The following is a 16,428-nucleotide window of genomic DNA, read 5'->3' as shown; positions in this document are numbered from 1 at the left end:
GGATCTTTCATTAGCTTTCATTAAATGGGATTTCTCTGAGCTTATAAAAGCAAGTGAAAACTGGGAGAAATTGCAACTCCTCTTGGAGGATGAGCTGCAAAGCACGAGTGGGGAGTTTTACTTCCCTTGAAGCGTGCATACACTCTGCCTCACTGCAGCCCATGGTTTGCAATGGAAAAGTGTGAGAAACTCAGGACTGTAAATTAGCAATTGCAATATCTTAGGGGACCCTAGAAAATACCCCTTTTGCCACTGAGCCTTTGTACAGGGATTTCTCCTTACTCTGAAGTCCCAGTTTGCCAAAACCCTCTTTTCCTTCATGTTTTTTTAAATCCCAGAAACACTCCTGCTGATCTCTGCTTGGAGCAGGAGAGCAGCATAACTGTGCCTGGGCTTGTGGCACTGGTGGCAGTGAGAACAGGCAGCATTTTGTGTAATCCAGCTGAAAAAGTGTGAACCCTGAGCTTGTCCTGCTGTTATTTTAATGCCTGGGGGGTGGGTGTGTGTATGTGTGTGTTTGTGCATCTTCCTGGCTCCTACAGGTCCACCTTTGTCCCCTTTATCCCTTCCTCCTCTTCCACCTTTCTTCCTGGCTCCTTCCTCCAGAGCAACCCATGCTGCATTTTTCCTGGATTATCCTCTCCATTCCAGTGCTTGGTTCTGGGTGACTTTTCCTCATTGCCTCTCCTCTCCCATCCATTTCTCTTGCCAGCTTTGGGTTTAACTTTTTTTTTTTAAAGAAGCAGCAGCAGCCTGTGCTGTCTGATTTTATCCCTTAATTCCTTTAACCCTCCCCATGAGGCCTTAAGTTCAGTTCCCTGTGCAGCAGCCCCTTCCCCTGTTTCTTGCTCAGCAGCTTTGAGAATTTCCTGTTTCACAGAAGGATTTGGTATGGATGTAACTGGCAAACACCACACTATGCCCTGCCTTGTGCTGCCAGTTAAGGATCAGGGACCAGTTGCTGCCCTGTGGCTGTGCTGCCTAAGACTAGACTCCTTAGTCTTACAAATTTTTGGGAGAGCACTACTCAGAGCATCCCAAAGGACAGCCAGTCTGTGCAGACTCAGAGCTGAGTACTTCCTTCATTTTCTGGCTGTGACTTTCTTTAAGATTGGGAATTCAGAGGGGTAAAGAAATCTCAGTTACAGCTCAGCAGCTCCATATGTTGATCTTCACTTAGCATTTCAAAGGGAGATTTATTTTAGAATGTTTCCTAAATGTTTATCCTTTTTTAAACTATCGCTGACATTTGTTTGAAATGGATGATCCTAAAGCTTTTGTGTATTCTTTTTTTCTTGGACTAAACTATTATTTACAGGGGGAGAGGGGCAAGAAAGGCTCTAGAGGGTCTAAAGGGGATAAGGGAGACCAAGGAGCACCTGGATTAGATGCACCCTGTCCGTTGGTATGTCCTGTTTCATCAAATGTATTGTTTTAAGATGTGTTGATGGGGAAGACAGAAGGAAACCATAACATAAATAATGGTCTTGCAAAAGTACAACATTTGGATAAGGCCCAGCTGGGTTCCCACCATGGCCTGGGCAGAGCTGTGGGACCAGCTGATCCTCTGAGAGATCAGGCTGCTGAGTGACCATGGTTATGTTCCTTCCTCTTCCAGACCTCACCAAGGTTTGGGTACATGGGGTGTCCCATGTGCTGGGAGCTCAGGGCTTTCTCCACTGTGGATAGAGCCCTGTCTCCTTTGCTGCTGGTTACTGCTCTTCTCTGGAGATGCTTGATGGGATCAAATCCACGTGACAGCAAAACTGGAATGCTGGTTTCCTTGCCTTGGAATAACAGCCAGCTGATGGGATGGCCTGAGAGCACACAGGGCACTTGAGCTGCACTACCCAGAGGGAAAACAAGTCTCAGTTATCCTAAGTGAGATGTGTTTCTGTCAGAACAGATTGGCTATAAGTCTAGGCAAATGAATAAATACAGGAATATGTGTCAATTTTTATCTAAATTCATATGCTGCAGCAAACGCTGCCAAAAATCTGCTAGCAGTGCCACAAATTCCAGGAGTACTTGGGGATCATGCTTTTAGAAATCCAGCTGCTGGGTTTCTTAGTGAGGGTTGGAGGAATGGATGATGGAATGAAGGAAACTCGGTTCCCATCCTCTGAGCTTGAACTCAGAGAAGCGTCTTGTAGATGAGAGAAAAGCAGAAAAAGGAAAGTGCTGCTGCTGCAGGCACAGCCCAGGGTGCAGGCAGGGTCTGTGCTGGGTGTGCAGCTGAGTGCCCTGTGGCAGTCCCAGCAGGGCCTCTCCTCTGCTCCCAGACATGCTGACTGAAATAACCGTAGTGGTTGGTTTCATGAACAGGGTCTCCGAGGTTTTAAAGGCGAGAAGGGTGAGCCGGGGTTACCTGGCCTGGACGGCCTGGATGCCCCATGCCCATTGGTATGGTGTACCTTCCCTTTCCTGCATGCTCTTTGCTTCTTGGCTTTTGGTGCTGTTTGCTGATCCCCCCTAGAGACACCCAGCAGTTCCTCCCTTACCTGTCTCTAGTCCCTTTTTCTCATTGCTGCTGTCAGAACCAGGCCCTCCCCTTTGCTCTGATTCCCAACTGCTGTCAGCAGCACTTTGTGGCATGAGAAAAAATAGAGTTGGAATGTGGTTTTATTTACAGCTGCTTCACTTCTTCCTTTGCCTTCACTTTGACAGTTTCCAGCAAACCAATGTATGCAGACCCAGCTCTGCACTGGCTTGGCTTCCTCACAAGGAGCTGCAGTGCTTGTGTCCTTCATTAACTCTATTTTTAAGTGCTTGTGTGTGTTGAGCACAGCCTGACATGGTTCCATATGACCTCAGTCACCCCATACATGAAGATGACTGAAAATAATAGTTATCCCATTAGTAAGCCCATGTGAAACACATTAATGGGGGACATTTAACCTCCCTGCTGGATAATTCCTACTTATGACTCTCCTCAAAAGTCCAGATTGTACCCATAGCACCCAAAAAACTTGAATTTAGAATTGCCTGTTTCCCAGTATCCATCTTACGTAAGTGATAAAGTGATTATTGTGTTAGTGGCTGATCTAGCCTAAATGTTGTAGGACAAAAGTATTCAGAAACATTTAACCCCAGCTGATTTCTTAGTATCCCAATAAAGGCCACCAATGTATTCATTTTCTCTGAGTTCTCTGGAGATGCAGCATTCAGTGACATTTTTGCTCCCTGGGACAGTCTCAACATCTCTGTAAATAAACTTGTACCCCCCTGCCTATCCAGCCCTGTCAAGGTTTGCTTGAGTCCTTCCAAGCTTTATGCTCACTTAAGGATGTTTGATGCCATCTACAAGGGATGGGATATTGTTATGTATCCCAAAGCAAAAAGCCATATTTAGTTTGAAAGGGTTTCCTAGCTTCTTGAGGGAAAAAAAAAAGCCAAATGTTATTTGAGCTTTGTGAAGAGCTAACATAATTTTCCTTCTACTCTTCCCTCCTTTGGGTGCTGCCACTGCCTCTTTGGGGGCAGTGACCACTGGGAAGTCTCAGTTGCTGCTCTGTAAATTCTGGGTAGTAGAAACTCCTTCCAGTCCCACAGGTGAAACCGTACCTGCCCAGAACAGTGCACAAAGGAGGAAGACCACAGAGCCATGTGTTTTGTCCCCCAGTGATCATTCCCAGGTTTCTGTAGAGTAAGAAACCTTCTTCTGGCTGAGTAAGGTGCAAGGATTCCACCAGTGCCCTGGCAGATGACCTTTCTGGTTTTGTCACTGCTCCCAGTGAGGATTCACCCCACATGGCCATATTAGAACTCACTTCTTTTCATACCTATTTTCCTGAAGGGAAACTTGCCAGAAAATCTGATGAAATATGGACGCTGTTATTTTTTATATACACTGTGTTCTGGCATGCAAGCTAGCCTGGGGACGTGAATAAGCATGTTTTTTGATCCAGCTAGGTTAAAAGCTTAGCATCCAGCTGACACATCCATGTGTGCAGCTTCTGGAGGCTGTGAACTAACTCTTTGCACATCTGAGATATGTGGTAGGAGATCCTTGGTACTAATAAGCATGTCATGTTTCCGTTCTCGCCACATGGGCCCGCAACAAACACTTCCTTGTGACCCTGGTCTTCCTTTGATCCCTGAGCTGTGACTCCCTGGCCTCCCATTCCATCATACACCTAACTTCCCATGTCCTCCTGCCATGCACTGTACCACTCATTCCTATCACCACCAGTGTACCAATGGGAATACCACAATTTACCCTGGCAATGACTTGGAATTCCGTATTTCCACATAGTTGGGGAAGGGGAGGAAACAGCACTAGGAGACCAAAGTCCAAAAAATGCATTTGAAAAGCAATATTGTTATAATATTATGTTATGTACAGTTAATCAGCTCCCTGGAAATGCATCTCCAGTAAACAGTTCATTTCTCAAGATATTGCTGTGCATTTGCTTTTCTGTTTGTATTTTTTTGGGGTTTCCTGGGGAATGGTGATAGACCATGAATCTGCCACATGCACATAACACAATAATTTGATTCTCGTGTCAGAGATGTATTTCCTCACACCTGACTTTATCTACTGCTCCAGAGCACCTTAGCCCTGGTGTCATATCTAGCCCATCAAAGAGGGCTTCACAGGGTTGAAATGAATGGCAGTAATTTCCAAAAGCATTTTCCACCCATGGAGCCCAAGACATCACGATAGCAAAAAGTGCCAGGGGATTTTCACAGAAATCCCACTGATGTTATGAAAGCCAAAATCCCTTTTTAGGGAGTCAGCTGAGATATCCTGAACCAGCAGAGGGGCTGTTTGCTGCTTGCCTTCCTAATTTCCCTAGAGGAGGATCTCCTGGACAGTCTCTCACATGACAACACAAACCTTTTAACAGACAGGGCAGAAAGGAAATGGAGATTTTATTCCAGACCCTCCTCAGGGTCTGAGGTTAGTGCTGACTCTGGGATTGGCTTTCAAGCTCAGTGTTACAGAGCCAAGCCTGAGGATACAGAGCAGCCACCTCACTTTCCACTGCCAGCCCCTGCCAGTGCTTATCTGGCTGAGCTGGACCTCCTGTGTTCCTTCTCTTCTTCCTTCAAGGAAGCCTGGATAGACTCCTTCCTTAGGGGAGAGTGGTTCTCAGGTACTTAAGTCCCTTTCACAGCCTGCAGGCATTTCCCCTCTTCGCCCCAGCCCCTGCTTCAGGCTGCACTGGTTCTGCCAGCCGGAAGTCTGGGTCATCCAAAGGGCGAGGAATATCTCAGACTATTCCTCCAGCCCTGGTTCAAACTGTTTGTTGCAGTAGCAGTTAACCCATGCCTTCCATTTGCCATCTCTCTACTACTTTCTGAGTCCTAAACTGCTGTTTCATCCATCTTTTTCACAGGGGGAAGATGGCCTTCCAGTTCAAGGCTGCTGGAATAAGGTAAAGTACTCTTGGAAATGTTGCTGTGCTGAATTGGCAGTGCCACAGGTCCTAATAATGTTTTTCCATTAATTTGGCTAAGAAGAGATGCATGGCTGCGATTTGCAGGACTGTATGCCAGAAAAGTGGCAAGCAAAACTCCTCCTTATTTGTATATCACAGTGCAGCTCTGTGGGCTACAAAGGAGAGAGCTGTATCTGTGGCCTTGGAGCTGCCTGGCCCCAGAGTGCTCTGCTCCCTCCACAAAGATGAGATTTCCACCTGGATTTCCCTGGATTCCCCGCCCGCTGTGGGTGTTAATGCCAAGTGCTCAGGCAGAGTCAGCCCGGGATGGATCTCCCGCCTCACTTTGCCACCTGGAGAGGTGGAAATGGTCCCTGCTGAGATCCATCAGCGTTTCTTTCCTCCTGGAGAGCCCAGAGCTGGTTTCCCTAGCAGTGTCCTTCCCCCCATGGTGTGGTCTTTTCTCTGTGGGCTGTCACTAACACGTGTTTATGTTTTCTTTTGCAGTGATGATTCTAACCCTGGACTGACCTGTGTGTGTTACTGTACATAGAATATTTATTTTTATACGGTGTTCTTCTCTGAAATGCCAAAAGTTATGCATTTTTACAAATTATCAGAAAGTGGCATATTTTTTTTGTACAGAAAATACTAGATCTCCCTTTTTTCCCATTTGTCAGTTCTCAGTATGATTCTATGTCTGCATTATGCTTGTTTTGTCATGGAGTACAGCTGTAATATTTACATGGTATTTGTGCACACATGATGAATATAGGAACTTAATAAATTATTGCATTAAAAGTGCCCAAAGGAACTGCCCTGTATAGATTCAAAGGTCATTTTCATTTTTCAAGCTGGATCATTCAAGAATATTTCAAAATATTATGTATTTTTTATTAAAGTGAAATATTAACACTTCTGTTGTGATGAATTAAAGTGTTGCTGAAAAACCTCATAGTAGTCCCCATGCACTGGGAATGTAGAGACACCATGATTTAGAATTACCCTTCCATGACCTGGAATAACCCCCATGAAAACGATCCCTGGTTGGCAAGAAATTCTAATCCCTTTTTAAATTGTCGGCCTTCAAGTAGCTTAATTAAAGCCTTATTTAAAATTAAGCATAACCCAGCATACCTTGATATCCTAACAAATGTGCGTTTGTGAAATCAATCCACGTGGCTTTTAAAAATGTTAACCAAAGGTCGCATGCAAATTTGCAGAGTGTGTAATTATCATTTGCATATGCACATCTTAATTATCCTTCCTGACCTACCTTTGTTGATGTCTCAAGTCGAAACTACCCAGAGAGGAAAAACACTACCAGACTAAAGTGAATGTAACAGTGTGCTTTCCTTAGAAAATGAGAGAAAAGTGGAAACTACTTTGCTGCTACTGGCTGCAGCTGTGCCAGTGGAAGGGGTCACCACCAAGATCCTCCCTATACTCAACTATTCACCTGTTCACAAATCATTAATTAATAATAATTATTAAAATAATTATTAATTATTTTTCCAGATGGTTCCACGCAGCCTTTTAGCATCATCATAATCAAATGACAGAGTAAGGGATGTAGTTCCCTTATACCCAGGGAGAGGCCTGCTGGGGAATGCCCAAGGAACTCTGGCTGCTGCAATCCATCTGCCACCTCGCCCTTTCAGAAATTTATTCAACTTCATCTAAAAACCAGAGAGGTTTCCACTGTCCTGTGTCCTATCCCTCCCCACCCTGCAGGCTGTTCCGACTCCAGTGCCCTCGCAGTTAGGAAACTTCTTGCAACTTTCAACCTAAACTAATTAATGGTATTTACAACCATTTGTTCTCGTGCCAACATTGTCCTTGGGATGAAACGCTTCCATGCATGATGTTTTCATGAGATGCTTGGTGTACTGGAGCTGAAACAGCACAGAAAGAAAATGAACCACAGAGCACTGAGGGATTCTCACTGGTTTTCTCAGTAATAGATGTTGTTAACATTAAGCCCCAGCTCCCTGTTAAAAGGCTTTGCAGCTGTGAAGCTGAGCTAATTGGAACAGCTAATGTTCCAATTGTGTTTTAATTGCACACCTGTTAAAGCAGTTACTAAAGACCCAGCCAGGTGTACTCCTCGTGCTTTGGGTTTGGAAGGTTGCAGTAGTAGCAGTGGGTTCCTGCTCTGATCTTGACACATTCAACTGCAAGGTAGAATGTCTGAATGCTTCAGTCCCTTCTAAATGTCCTGGCTGTACTTAATCCTTAAAAACATAGAGATCCGTAGGAGACCCTGCCAATGCTTCCTGCCCCCTTTGGTCTGTGTAGCACGGTTTTTGTGATTGCACTGCATGGGATTGTTGTTGGTTGGTTTTATCTGATCCAAGAGCAGGGTCAGTGCACATCTGTTACCTTGTCCTGACACAGCTCCCGAAAAGTGTAAGGGACCTTGAAGTGAAATTGCCAGAACTCTTGAAAGTACCTGACTTGGGTTAGCAAAGTCTTACCTACTACTGGGAAAATGCATAGGGTACCTACTCATTTACAGGTTGGAAAAATGGTGACAAATGTTCCCTGGGGCTGCGGCAGATTATAGTCTGGGATTTTAATTGAAGTACCAGATAACAGTTTTGGATTGCTGCTCTACAGCCCCAACACTGATACAATCTCATCAGCCACTGGGGTTTAAATACCACACTGACCTGTTGCTCTTCCCAAACCTAAGCTCCTTGCATGTCAAAAGAAACCCAAGTGGGGCAGCTGGGTTTGTACCACCCTGAGTGTGGCAATTTAGTTTCAGGCTCTGTCCCTGCTAAAACCTGTAACCAGGCTGCTGTTGCTGTGAATTCCTGTCAATTCTGCCTGTCCGTTTTCACGTGAAACCTTTTGTCTGCCACTTCAAGGGTCAAACTCCTTGGCTGATAGCCAGAAAGTGAGTCTGAGGGTGGAGAAGCTTGGGAAATGGCAGCAGAGTGAAAGGAGGAGGAGGACCTTCCCGAAGATTTGCTGGAGATGTTTTGCAAGCTCCCTCGCTGAAGCTTGGGAAGAGTTTCTCAGCAGTGCACCAGGAATGTGTGCCCAGATGCTGGGGCTGCGGGAGCTCGGCGTGCCAGCGTTTTCTGCTTTGCTTTCTGTTTTCTCCCAGAGGCCAGTGGCAGGGGTTGAGAATGGCACCATTTATATTCTTTTTTTCTTTGGTCATTTTCACTTCATTCTACTATTGTGGTCGGACTCTTCAGATGAAGAATTAGGCTCATTTTCCAGCAGCAGCTACATAAATGAGTGCAAGACATAGACAATATTTCTGGGAGGGGACCCTTTGATCCAAGAAAGAAACCCTTCTTGAACAATTCTCTTTAGAAAAGCAGAGAAACCCCCGTGTTCAGTTCAGAGTGCTGCTCAGAGAGGATGTGATAACACTTTTTGCTACCATTTCTGGTTACCAGGTGACAAATTTCCACTTGTATCATTGATGATTCCATCTTTAACCTTTTCATCACAAACTTTCTTCTCCCGTTTAATTATAAGGAAATGACATTGGTTTGTTTGGGTTTTTTTAAACCATACTGGATTCTGAAGGCATGAAATATGTTGTCAAAGAGGAAAATATGGAAAAAGTCTGGTTTCACTGACTAATTCCTTTGCTTCCTGTACTTGTGCTTTGGTCTCCACTGCAGCCTCTGGATGTACTTTGTCTGGAGCCCTCCAGGAATGTTTTCTGCTGGCCCATTAAGGCCCTTTTGTGGGTGCATCTCCACAGATGTATGTCCAGATGGGAAAAAAAGGATCACAAAGGTTCAATTCCACTGCTGCATGTTTAAATACGTTCATTAAAGGGAAGTAGAGATTTGGCAAAGTGCTGAGGGGTTCAGAGGACGTTTCCCAGCTGCCTGAAGGGCAGAATATACAATGCTGAATACTTCCTACCAGCTGCCATGCAAACCTGGCATCCTATACTCAGCCCCCACTGCTGGAGGTTAACATGTAAGCTCAAGTCTTTCCACCATAGCTCTTGCAATTGTTTTTTTAAAAAACCCTAAATTTAAAATAAGTACCTATCTTTTGAACACGACAAAACATCTCTACTTCCCTGAGTGCGTAAACCACATATTTAACTTCGAGGGAGTGATTCCCGCTGGCCTAAATGATTCCATTTGCATGTTGAAACACTTTGGTGAGCCAGGGCCATTGTTATTAGAGCTAATGAATGATATTATCTCAGTCATTAGACAGATCAAAGTGCTAAGCAAGTCACATTACAGCTGGGGAGAAAGTGCTGATTTCAAGCTCAAAGGGATGCCATTAACCCAGAGCAATCCCAGATTCAAGCACTCTTTGTCAGCACAGGTGGAATCATTCTGATCTTCTGATGAGGACACCTGTACCTGACATCCATCTCCTCTCTCCAATCCACAGAAAAACTACTGTTAAAATAAATCCAGGTTTGCAAATCCTGGGGGAAATGTCCTACTTTCAGGTTCATCTGAAGAATTGCAGTTTTATTTTTCTTGAGGTTTCTAACTGACATGTTCAGGAAATACAGTAGTGAGGGAAGAAATTGTTTCAGTTGGGAACCAGGCTGGTGGAAAGATTAATTTATTTGCTTTTTTAAAAATTATTTTTACTTTTTTGGGGTGGGCGGAGGGAGAACCTGACCAGAACTGCAGGCGGTAGTTGTGCATTTTTCCTTCTTTTTTAATGAAAACCATTATATATATAGTTTGATAATGTTACTTTTACTTTTTTGTTAATGATTTTTGGGGGCAATTTGTTTGCTCTATTCTGTTTTCTTGTAGGTATTTTCTCAATGGGCTTTTGGAATACGTGTGTAAAAGTTCCTCACCCAAAATGTCCTAAGGACACTCCTGTCGTGCTTTTTCTCCCCAGGTTCAGTAGTGAAAAGGTGCTTTCTATGGGCAAACCCGTTTTTAGTGGGGATAAACATATCCCCAAATGCCACACCTAGGGACCAGGTGCCAGTGACCTCTCCCAGACTAGATGCTCCCTTCACAATGCTTCATTTACATTTGCAAAGATCAAAAGGGCTATGTCAGGGACCAGCCGATTGGAAATGGTCTCTTCCCACCTTAGGGGTCTGTTCCAAAGTCTGGCAAGAGTCGCTGTGTCCTCTTCAGCAACGTTCTGCTGCCTGAAATCACAGGCTTGGCTAGAAAGAGCTGAAAAATTAAACTAGAAAGACATTTATTTGAAGATGGCAAGTTCTTGGAGGGTACCTGCTCAAGTATTACTGTCTGTTGCTATTATTTTCTCTCCTCTGAATCCAGCAGCACGCACAGGTTCAAGCTTAGCTTTAGGCTGTGCTTTACCCTGAGCCTACGTGCAAATGCTTTGCTGGATGAAGGTCTCCCTTTCTTTTACACTTGGGGTTTTTTCTTTTCTTCCCTTCCTTTTGTCCCTATATCTTCCAGACAAAGTAACTGCTTGCTTTTCTGCTTTTTCAGAAAATCTCTGTTGGTCACGTTTTGATCATTTTCCACTCACTGTTATTACCTACCCTTCCTGCTGTCCTTCCTCCCTCCTTGTAGGCCTGCTTTGGTAAATGTTTTGGTCTGATGAGAGCATTGTGACAAAACATGAATTAGGATTGTAGATGTTTGTGATTTATTTTAGAATTGACTGTAAAGCTTTTACTGTTTAAAAGGCAGCAAGGGCAGTGCAGTTTTGTAGCTTTTGTATGATTTTGTTTGTTGTTTTATAAATGGAGTTAGAATATTGCAGATTTTTTTTTTTTTTTCAAGAAAAACCTGCTAAACTTTTGTTTTTCCTGTGAAACAAGAGTTTGTTGAACTGCTGTTTCGAAGCTTAGTAAGTTAGATACTAATGGCAGGTACAAGAGGACTGATTGTGGAGTGCAGCTTACACTTTTGCTTTCCATGATATGCTGTTTGTCAGTCTCTTGTCTCCGGTGGGGGTTTGCTGGGAGTGTGAAATTCCATTTTGTGATAATTCCATTGTTTTTTCACAGTCATGTTGCAAAAATGTTGCTTCAGCAAATCATCCCTTTTGCTCTCCTGCAAAGATTTGCTTTTACCCTGATGATGCACCCTACCAGCAGTGCCACAGACTGAGCAGTTTCACCCTTTTTTTTGAGCCTTCCAAAGGAAAAATGTTAGTTCCTTAAATTCCACAGCCTTTTCTGTGTGGTGTTGGTGAAAAGGAAACACTTGGCAGCAAGACTGTGCAGACCACCATAAGCAGACTCCTTCTCTAGGCCTGGTCCCTCAGCACTCATTCATGACCTGTCCCATTCCCACTCCCTTCACTCTGCTCTTCCTTGTTCTCACTCACCATTACAGTTCAGCGTGGGGAAACTGAGGCTGAGCAGTCATTGCTGTGTTCACCCACACCCCAAAAGGGCTGAGATTATTTGGGAGGAACAGCCTGAGCCCAGCCCATTCTCATGGCTTCAGTGATGCAGAATGAGCTCCAGATGTTGAGCAGGGCATCAATGGGAGGGAGTTCCTGATTTAGGGCACAGCCTGCAGATGTCACAGGCTCTCCACACTTCCATCACCAGTGGATGCTGTGGGAAGGGGTTTTTCTCGATGCTCTGGCTTGGAGGTGGGTGGCTGTCCCCCATCCAGGTGACTTAGCTCCTCCAAAAAGGCACATTGATCCCCCTTGGCATTCAGAGTCCTCAGAGCAACAGGAAACACCTCCCTGATGGCCTTTCCCACAGCTGGAGTGCTTGTGTCACTGGCACTGCTTCTGTTTCTCATCTTTGTGTCACTTGGACACCAAATTCTTTGGTAATAACACTTTTTAACTTGGACACTTTCTAAGATCTGCTCCTCAACCAACACAAGACAAACACTGATGACTGCAGGAGAATGATTTCTGAAGCAACTCTTGCCCTTACATATCTGATTTCCTTGTGTTTTACAAGAGAGGTTTTTCCCCTCTGGTGGTATAGGACGTAGAATATTTATTGTAGCTGTAATAAAGTGATGAATTGTGAGTAGACCTTGACAGGGCATTGTTTCTATGTTTCTATTACAGACACTGATTGATTGAGATGTTTAAATCTGAATACATTTTGTACACTTTTTTTTTTTTACATTGAGCTTTTCAGCCTGTATATCGAATATCCAATGTTATTTGGCATTGATTCATGTATGTGCTGTGTATACTTTTGTGTTACCAGTAATTTTTACTGTCATTGTGCTGTTTCTAAGTCATTATTTCAACTCCTTTTGACATAGTTTAGCTATTTGGAATTTTCTGGACTTCCACAAAATTCCACACTAACTAATTGCTAGAATGAAGAGAAAAAAGGGCTGCTCTTTCCCACAAGCTTTTCAACCTCAGTAGGAGCTTCTTCAGCCAAAATGAGCATTTGACTTTTGTTTTTCACTATTTTCTTGTGAATAAGATAGTGCTGATTTGTTTGGTTTTGAATCCTGGGAATTTGGAATTCCATGTTGACCATTCCTAGCAATATTTTACAAAAGCAGAGACAGCTGTGCCATAAGGTGTTACAATGATTGAGAATTGAAATATTGTAATTATTTGGTGTTTCTTTATAAATATTTTTTCCGCTATTAAGTTTTTGAGCAAATCTTTTCTCAGTGTGATATAGGATTAAAAAGACACTAAAGGACTAAACACTCAACATGTACAAGGGATTCAGGTAAATGATTTCCATCTGTATGAGTGAAAAATAGCTTAGGAAATTCTATGTCAGAACAAAAGCTGAGTTGCAGTTACACATTTCCTGAGTCCATTAATTAATCCAATGATTTCAATGAAACCATCCCTGTCCTGGAAACCAGAGATGCTTAAAGAACCCCCTGAATCTACTCCTCAGTAGTAAATAAAGCTGAGCTTTGAAAAAGTGTTGCTTTAATACAGCATCTTCAAAGCATTTCTGTCTTCTTGTAAAAGCCAGGAGATTTATATTTAATCACCAAGTATTCATTTACCAAATAAATAAACTGATATTATCAGAAAGGTGCTGGTTTATATTGTGATAAAAACGCTATGCAGAGCAGTATATTACTATTTTAAATACCTTAGCTTAGTAAGGTATTTACATTAATTATCTACATTAGGAGAACAAATATGTGAGATTTTAGGAGGAAGTTTGTTTGGGGAATGGGTCTTTGGATAACTAAAATAAAAATCCAGGCAGGAGGTTATGAAAAATATCTCTGGCTGGGGGGTGATTGTAATGGTAAACATGACATATTTAAAGTGTCACCCCATTATTTTCCAAGAGGAGTCTGATGAATTCCCTGTGCCTTGTGTTGAAACTTTACTCCTTTGTGTCAATGTTTTAGTGATGTTTCTATTTTAATATATAAATTAAATACATACATAGATACCTATTCCAGTACAGTCTGCATTTGTTCTCTACGATGTACATACTTCCTTCTCCTTTTATAAAAATGCCTGTTTACCTACACATAGTTTGTGTCTTTTGTAAATGACACCACATGCAAATCATAGCCCATAAATTCACTTACAGGTGAATTCACTTCCCCTTTGGGGGTGGGTTTTAGGTTCCTAGGCTGAGGCAACCACGCCATCTGCTGTTTGCCAGTCAGGCCCATTAACTGTGGAACTGGTGGGAAACCTCAATGGATTTAGGAGAGAAACCTCAAAAAGACTGTTATCACTATAAACTTAGATGGCTGGAGAGAGGAGAGAGTCCTACCTAAGGGAAAGGCAGCAACATCTGCTGAGCCCTAGCACTGGACACTGAGGAATGTGCATGGGAGAAAGGCACCTGAAACCTCCCATGGCATGAACAGCAGCTTGCTCTTACAACAGGAATTAATCAACCATAAGTCACAAACCCACACTAACTGTGGAACTGAGAGAGCAAGGGCAAAGAGGGGACAGACAGACTCTGTCCAGTTATGCCCATGGTAAAATTATTGTAATTATCAGCTTTGTGTGCTGTCTTTCCTTGAAACTGAGAGAAACAATGGGAACATCTCTGCCTTCCCTCAGCTCAGGAGTACAGCCCTTTCCCACCCCTCTCCTGGGTGTGTTTGTGTGTGAGCCCAATCACCAGTGCAGTGGAGGTTCCTTGGAATGAAACTGATGTGATGGGAAAAAAGAAACAAAAAACCAACCAAAACCAAAATCCATTAGCTCTGAGTGGCCAGACAGCAAAAGTCTGCTTCACTCCAGACCTCCTCTGGGTACATACTGCAAGCTTGGAGTGTGAGGCAAAATCCTCAAGGATCTGGATGTTTAACAGTGACTGATGCATAAAGCTAGGCAGGAAAACAAACATGTTTTGATGATCAAACTTGGGATGGAGTATGTGTTTAAAACTTTGGCTTTTATCATTCCTTAAGGCTTCGAGGTCACTCTTGCTTTATAAAGTGATGGCTCCTGGATATGTATTGCTCTACCCTGGGAGAGTAGTGAAATCTTGCACTTGCACAATAAAGAAATGTTCTGGAGGCTTGCTCTGTCCTGCCTCAGACAAATGTCAGACCCAAAGGTTGGCCTGTTTGAAAGCATTTTCATTTATTTATAGGACACAGTTAAGATTTTTTTTTTTTCCTTTAGGGCTCTGCAGTTTGCAGGAAAAAAACAGCTAATGAGGTAAACTGTCATGTTTTAAATCAAACTCAGGAACAATTATGAAAGCAGACAAACAAGCAGTGCTGTGCTGTCCTTACCTGTGAAGCTGCTCTGAAAAGAACTTGGAGCTTAATGGTCCCAGCCAGGGAGACAATGTGCTTGAGGAAGGAAATGTGTGTTACTGCTCCAAACTACACCAGAGGGTGTAACAGCAAAGGGACAGACATCCTTATTAGCACAGGAATAATCAATCAGATCTAACAGTCCTGACCTGTTCAATTCTTTGGAGAAGCCATTCTATACTCATGATTCCCACAATTTTCCCTATCCCCCTCTGGCTACTCTTTCTGAATTGGGGAGAGGTATCCTACAATGTATTCCTCAGCTGAAAGCAATGTTATTTTCTGGGGTTTGTTACCTTATTCTTTTTTTCTTCATTCTGAAAGATGTATTTTTAAATCTCTATTAGACAAGAAAAAGAAGTCATGTAGATTGGAAAAATCATTCAATTAGTATTTTTACTTACTAAGGAATAATGAAGACAGTGATCTGTGCAGTCAGCATAGCTACATTTAAGGATAAGTAACAAGGATTAAAAGCTCCTTTTAGAGGATGAAAAGACATCTTTGATATTTTGTTAAGCTAAGAAGCTACATTTAACTTTTAGAATCAGTTGGTGTTTGGGGAGGAAAGACCTTTTCCCTTGCTTACACACTGTAGCTAACCTGTGACTGCAGCTGATCAGCCTACTTTAAACATGTCAGAATGTAACACACACAGAGACTTTAAATTCTGAAGTATGTGGATTGGTCTAATTTAAGAAAGTTCTATTAAAGAGAGTTATCCAGAAAGTTAGGATGTAGTTTTTCTGGCTTCTTTAGCTCATTGTACCCAATCTACTGGCATAACAAGCACATAAGCAATATGAAAGGTGGAGGAAGCATTTAAAAATGGGAAAAATAATTCATTACAGAAATATAGATTAGTTGCAGAACTTGGTTGTTGCAACTGTTCTCTATGACCATACTATAGACACACATCAGCTTTGACTGTACTTGGTAATCCTAATGTCAGGGCAATGCTTACACTGATTTTATCAAGTTCCCTGGATTGTATACACACACACACAACAAAGCTTTTGGAGTACTTGGCATTCCTGCCCTGCCAGGATACCCCTGAACTCCTGCCAGCCTGAGTGAGAGCAAAGCCCTGTCTCTGGGTTCTGGAGCTATGAAATATTCATTGCAACATTTGAGATATAGCAGCTTCTGCCCCAAAACTCGAGTGCCATAAACAGGCTGCTTCCCCATAGCTGGGGAGTCAGGCAGGCAGCAGGCTAGAAATGATCAGATAGATGTGTTGTTTATTTTGACAAAGTAACAGATTGTATTTGCGCTCACAAGGCAACAGGCAGATGGTCTGTGCACAACCCAGAGAGGGCAGGCCCTGCTCCTGCTGAGCAGGGAAAGTCTGCTTGACTCCAGCATGGCACAAATAAGTCACAGCTCTTTGA

The 16,428-nt window shown here is 43.1% G+C and overlaps 1 protein-coding gene across 5 annotated transcripts in view; it reads left to right on the top strand.

Moving 5' to 3' along the window:
* The window catches only part of COL13A1 (collagen type XIII alpha 1 chain), a 47,747-nt gene extending 41,444 nt beyond the window's left edge, over window positions 1-6,303 (top strand). For all 5 annotated transcript variants that reach the window (XM_056495206.1, XM_056495209.1, XM_056495210.1 and 2 more), the window contains 3 exons: window positions 1,319-1,405; window positions 5,343-5,381; window positions 5,892-6,303. In XM_056495206.1, the coding sequence (XP_056351181.1) occupies window positions 1,319-1,405; window positions 5,343-5,381; window positions 5,892-5,894 (129 nt within the window). In that variant the 3' untranslated portion in view covers window positions 5,895-6,303. The remainder of the gene's footprint in view (window positions 1-1,318; window positions 1,406-5,342; window positions 5,382-5,891) is intronic.
* Window positions 6,304-16,428: the final 10,125 nt, after the last annotated feature.

The sequence above is a fragment of the Oenanthe melanoleuca genome, chromosome 6 (genome assembly GCF_029582105.1).
Source record: "Oenanthe melanoleuca isolate GR-GAL-2019-014 chromosome 6, OMel1.0, whole genome shotgun sequence".
NCBI lineage: Eukaryota > Metazoa > Chordata > Aves > Passeriformes > Muscicapidae > Oenanthe > Oenanthe melanoleuca.
The sequence above is the reverse complement of the archived record's forward strand: the minus strand, read 5'-3'. Positions and strand labels throughout refer to the sequence as shown.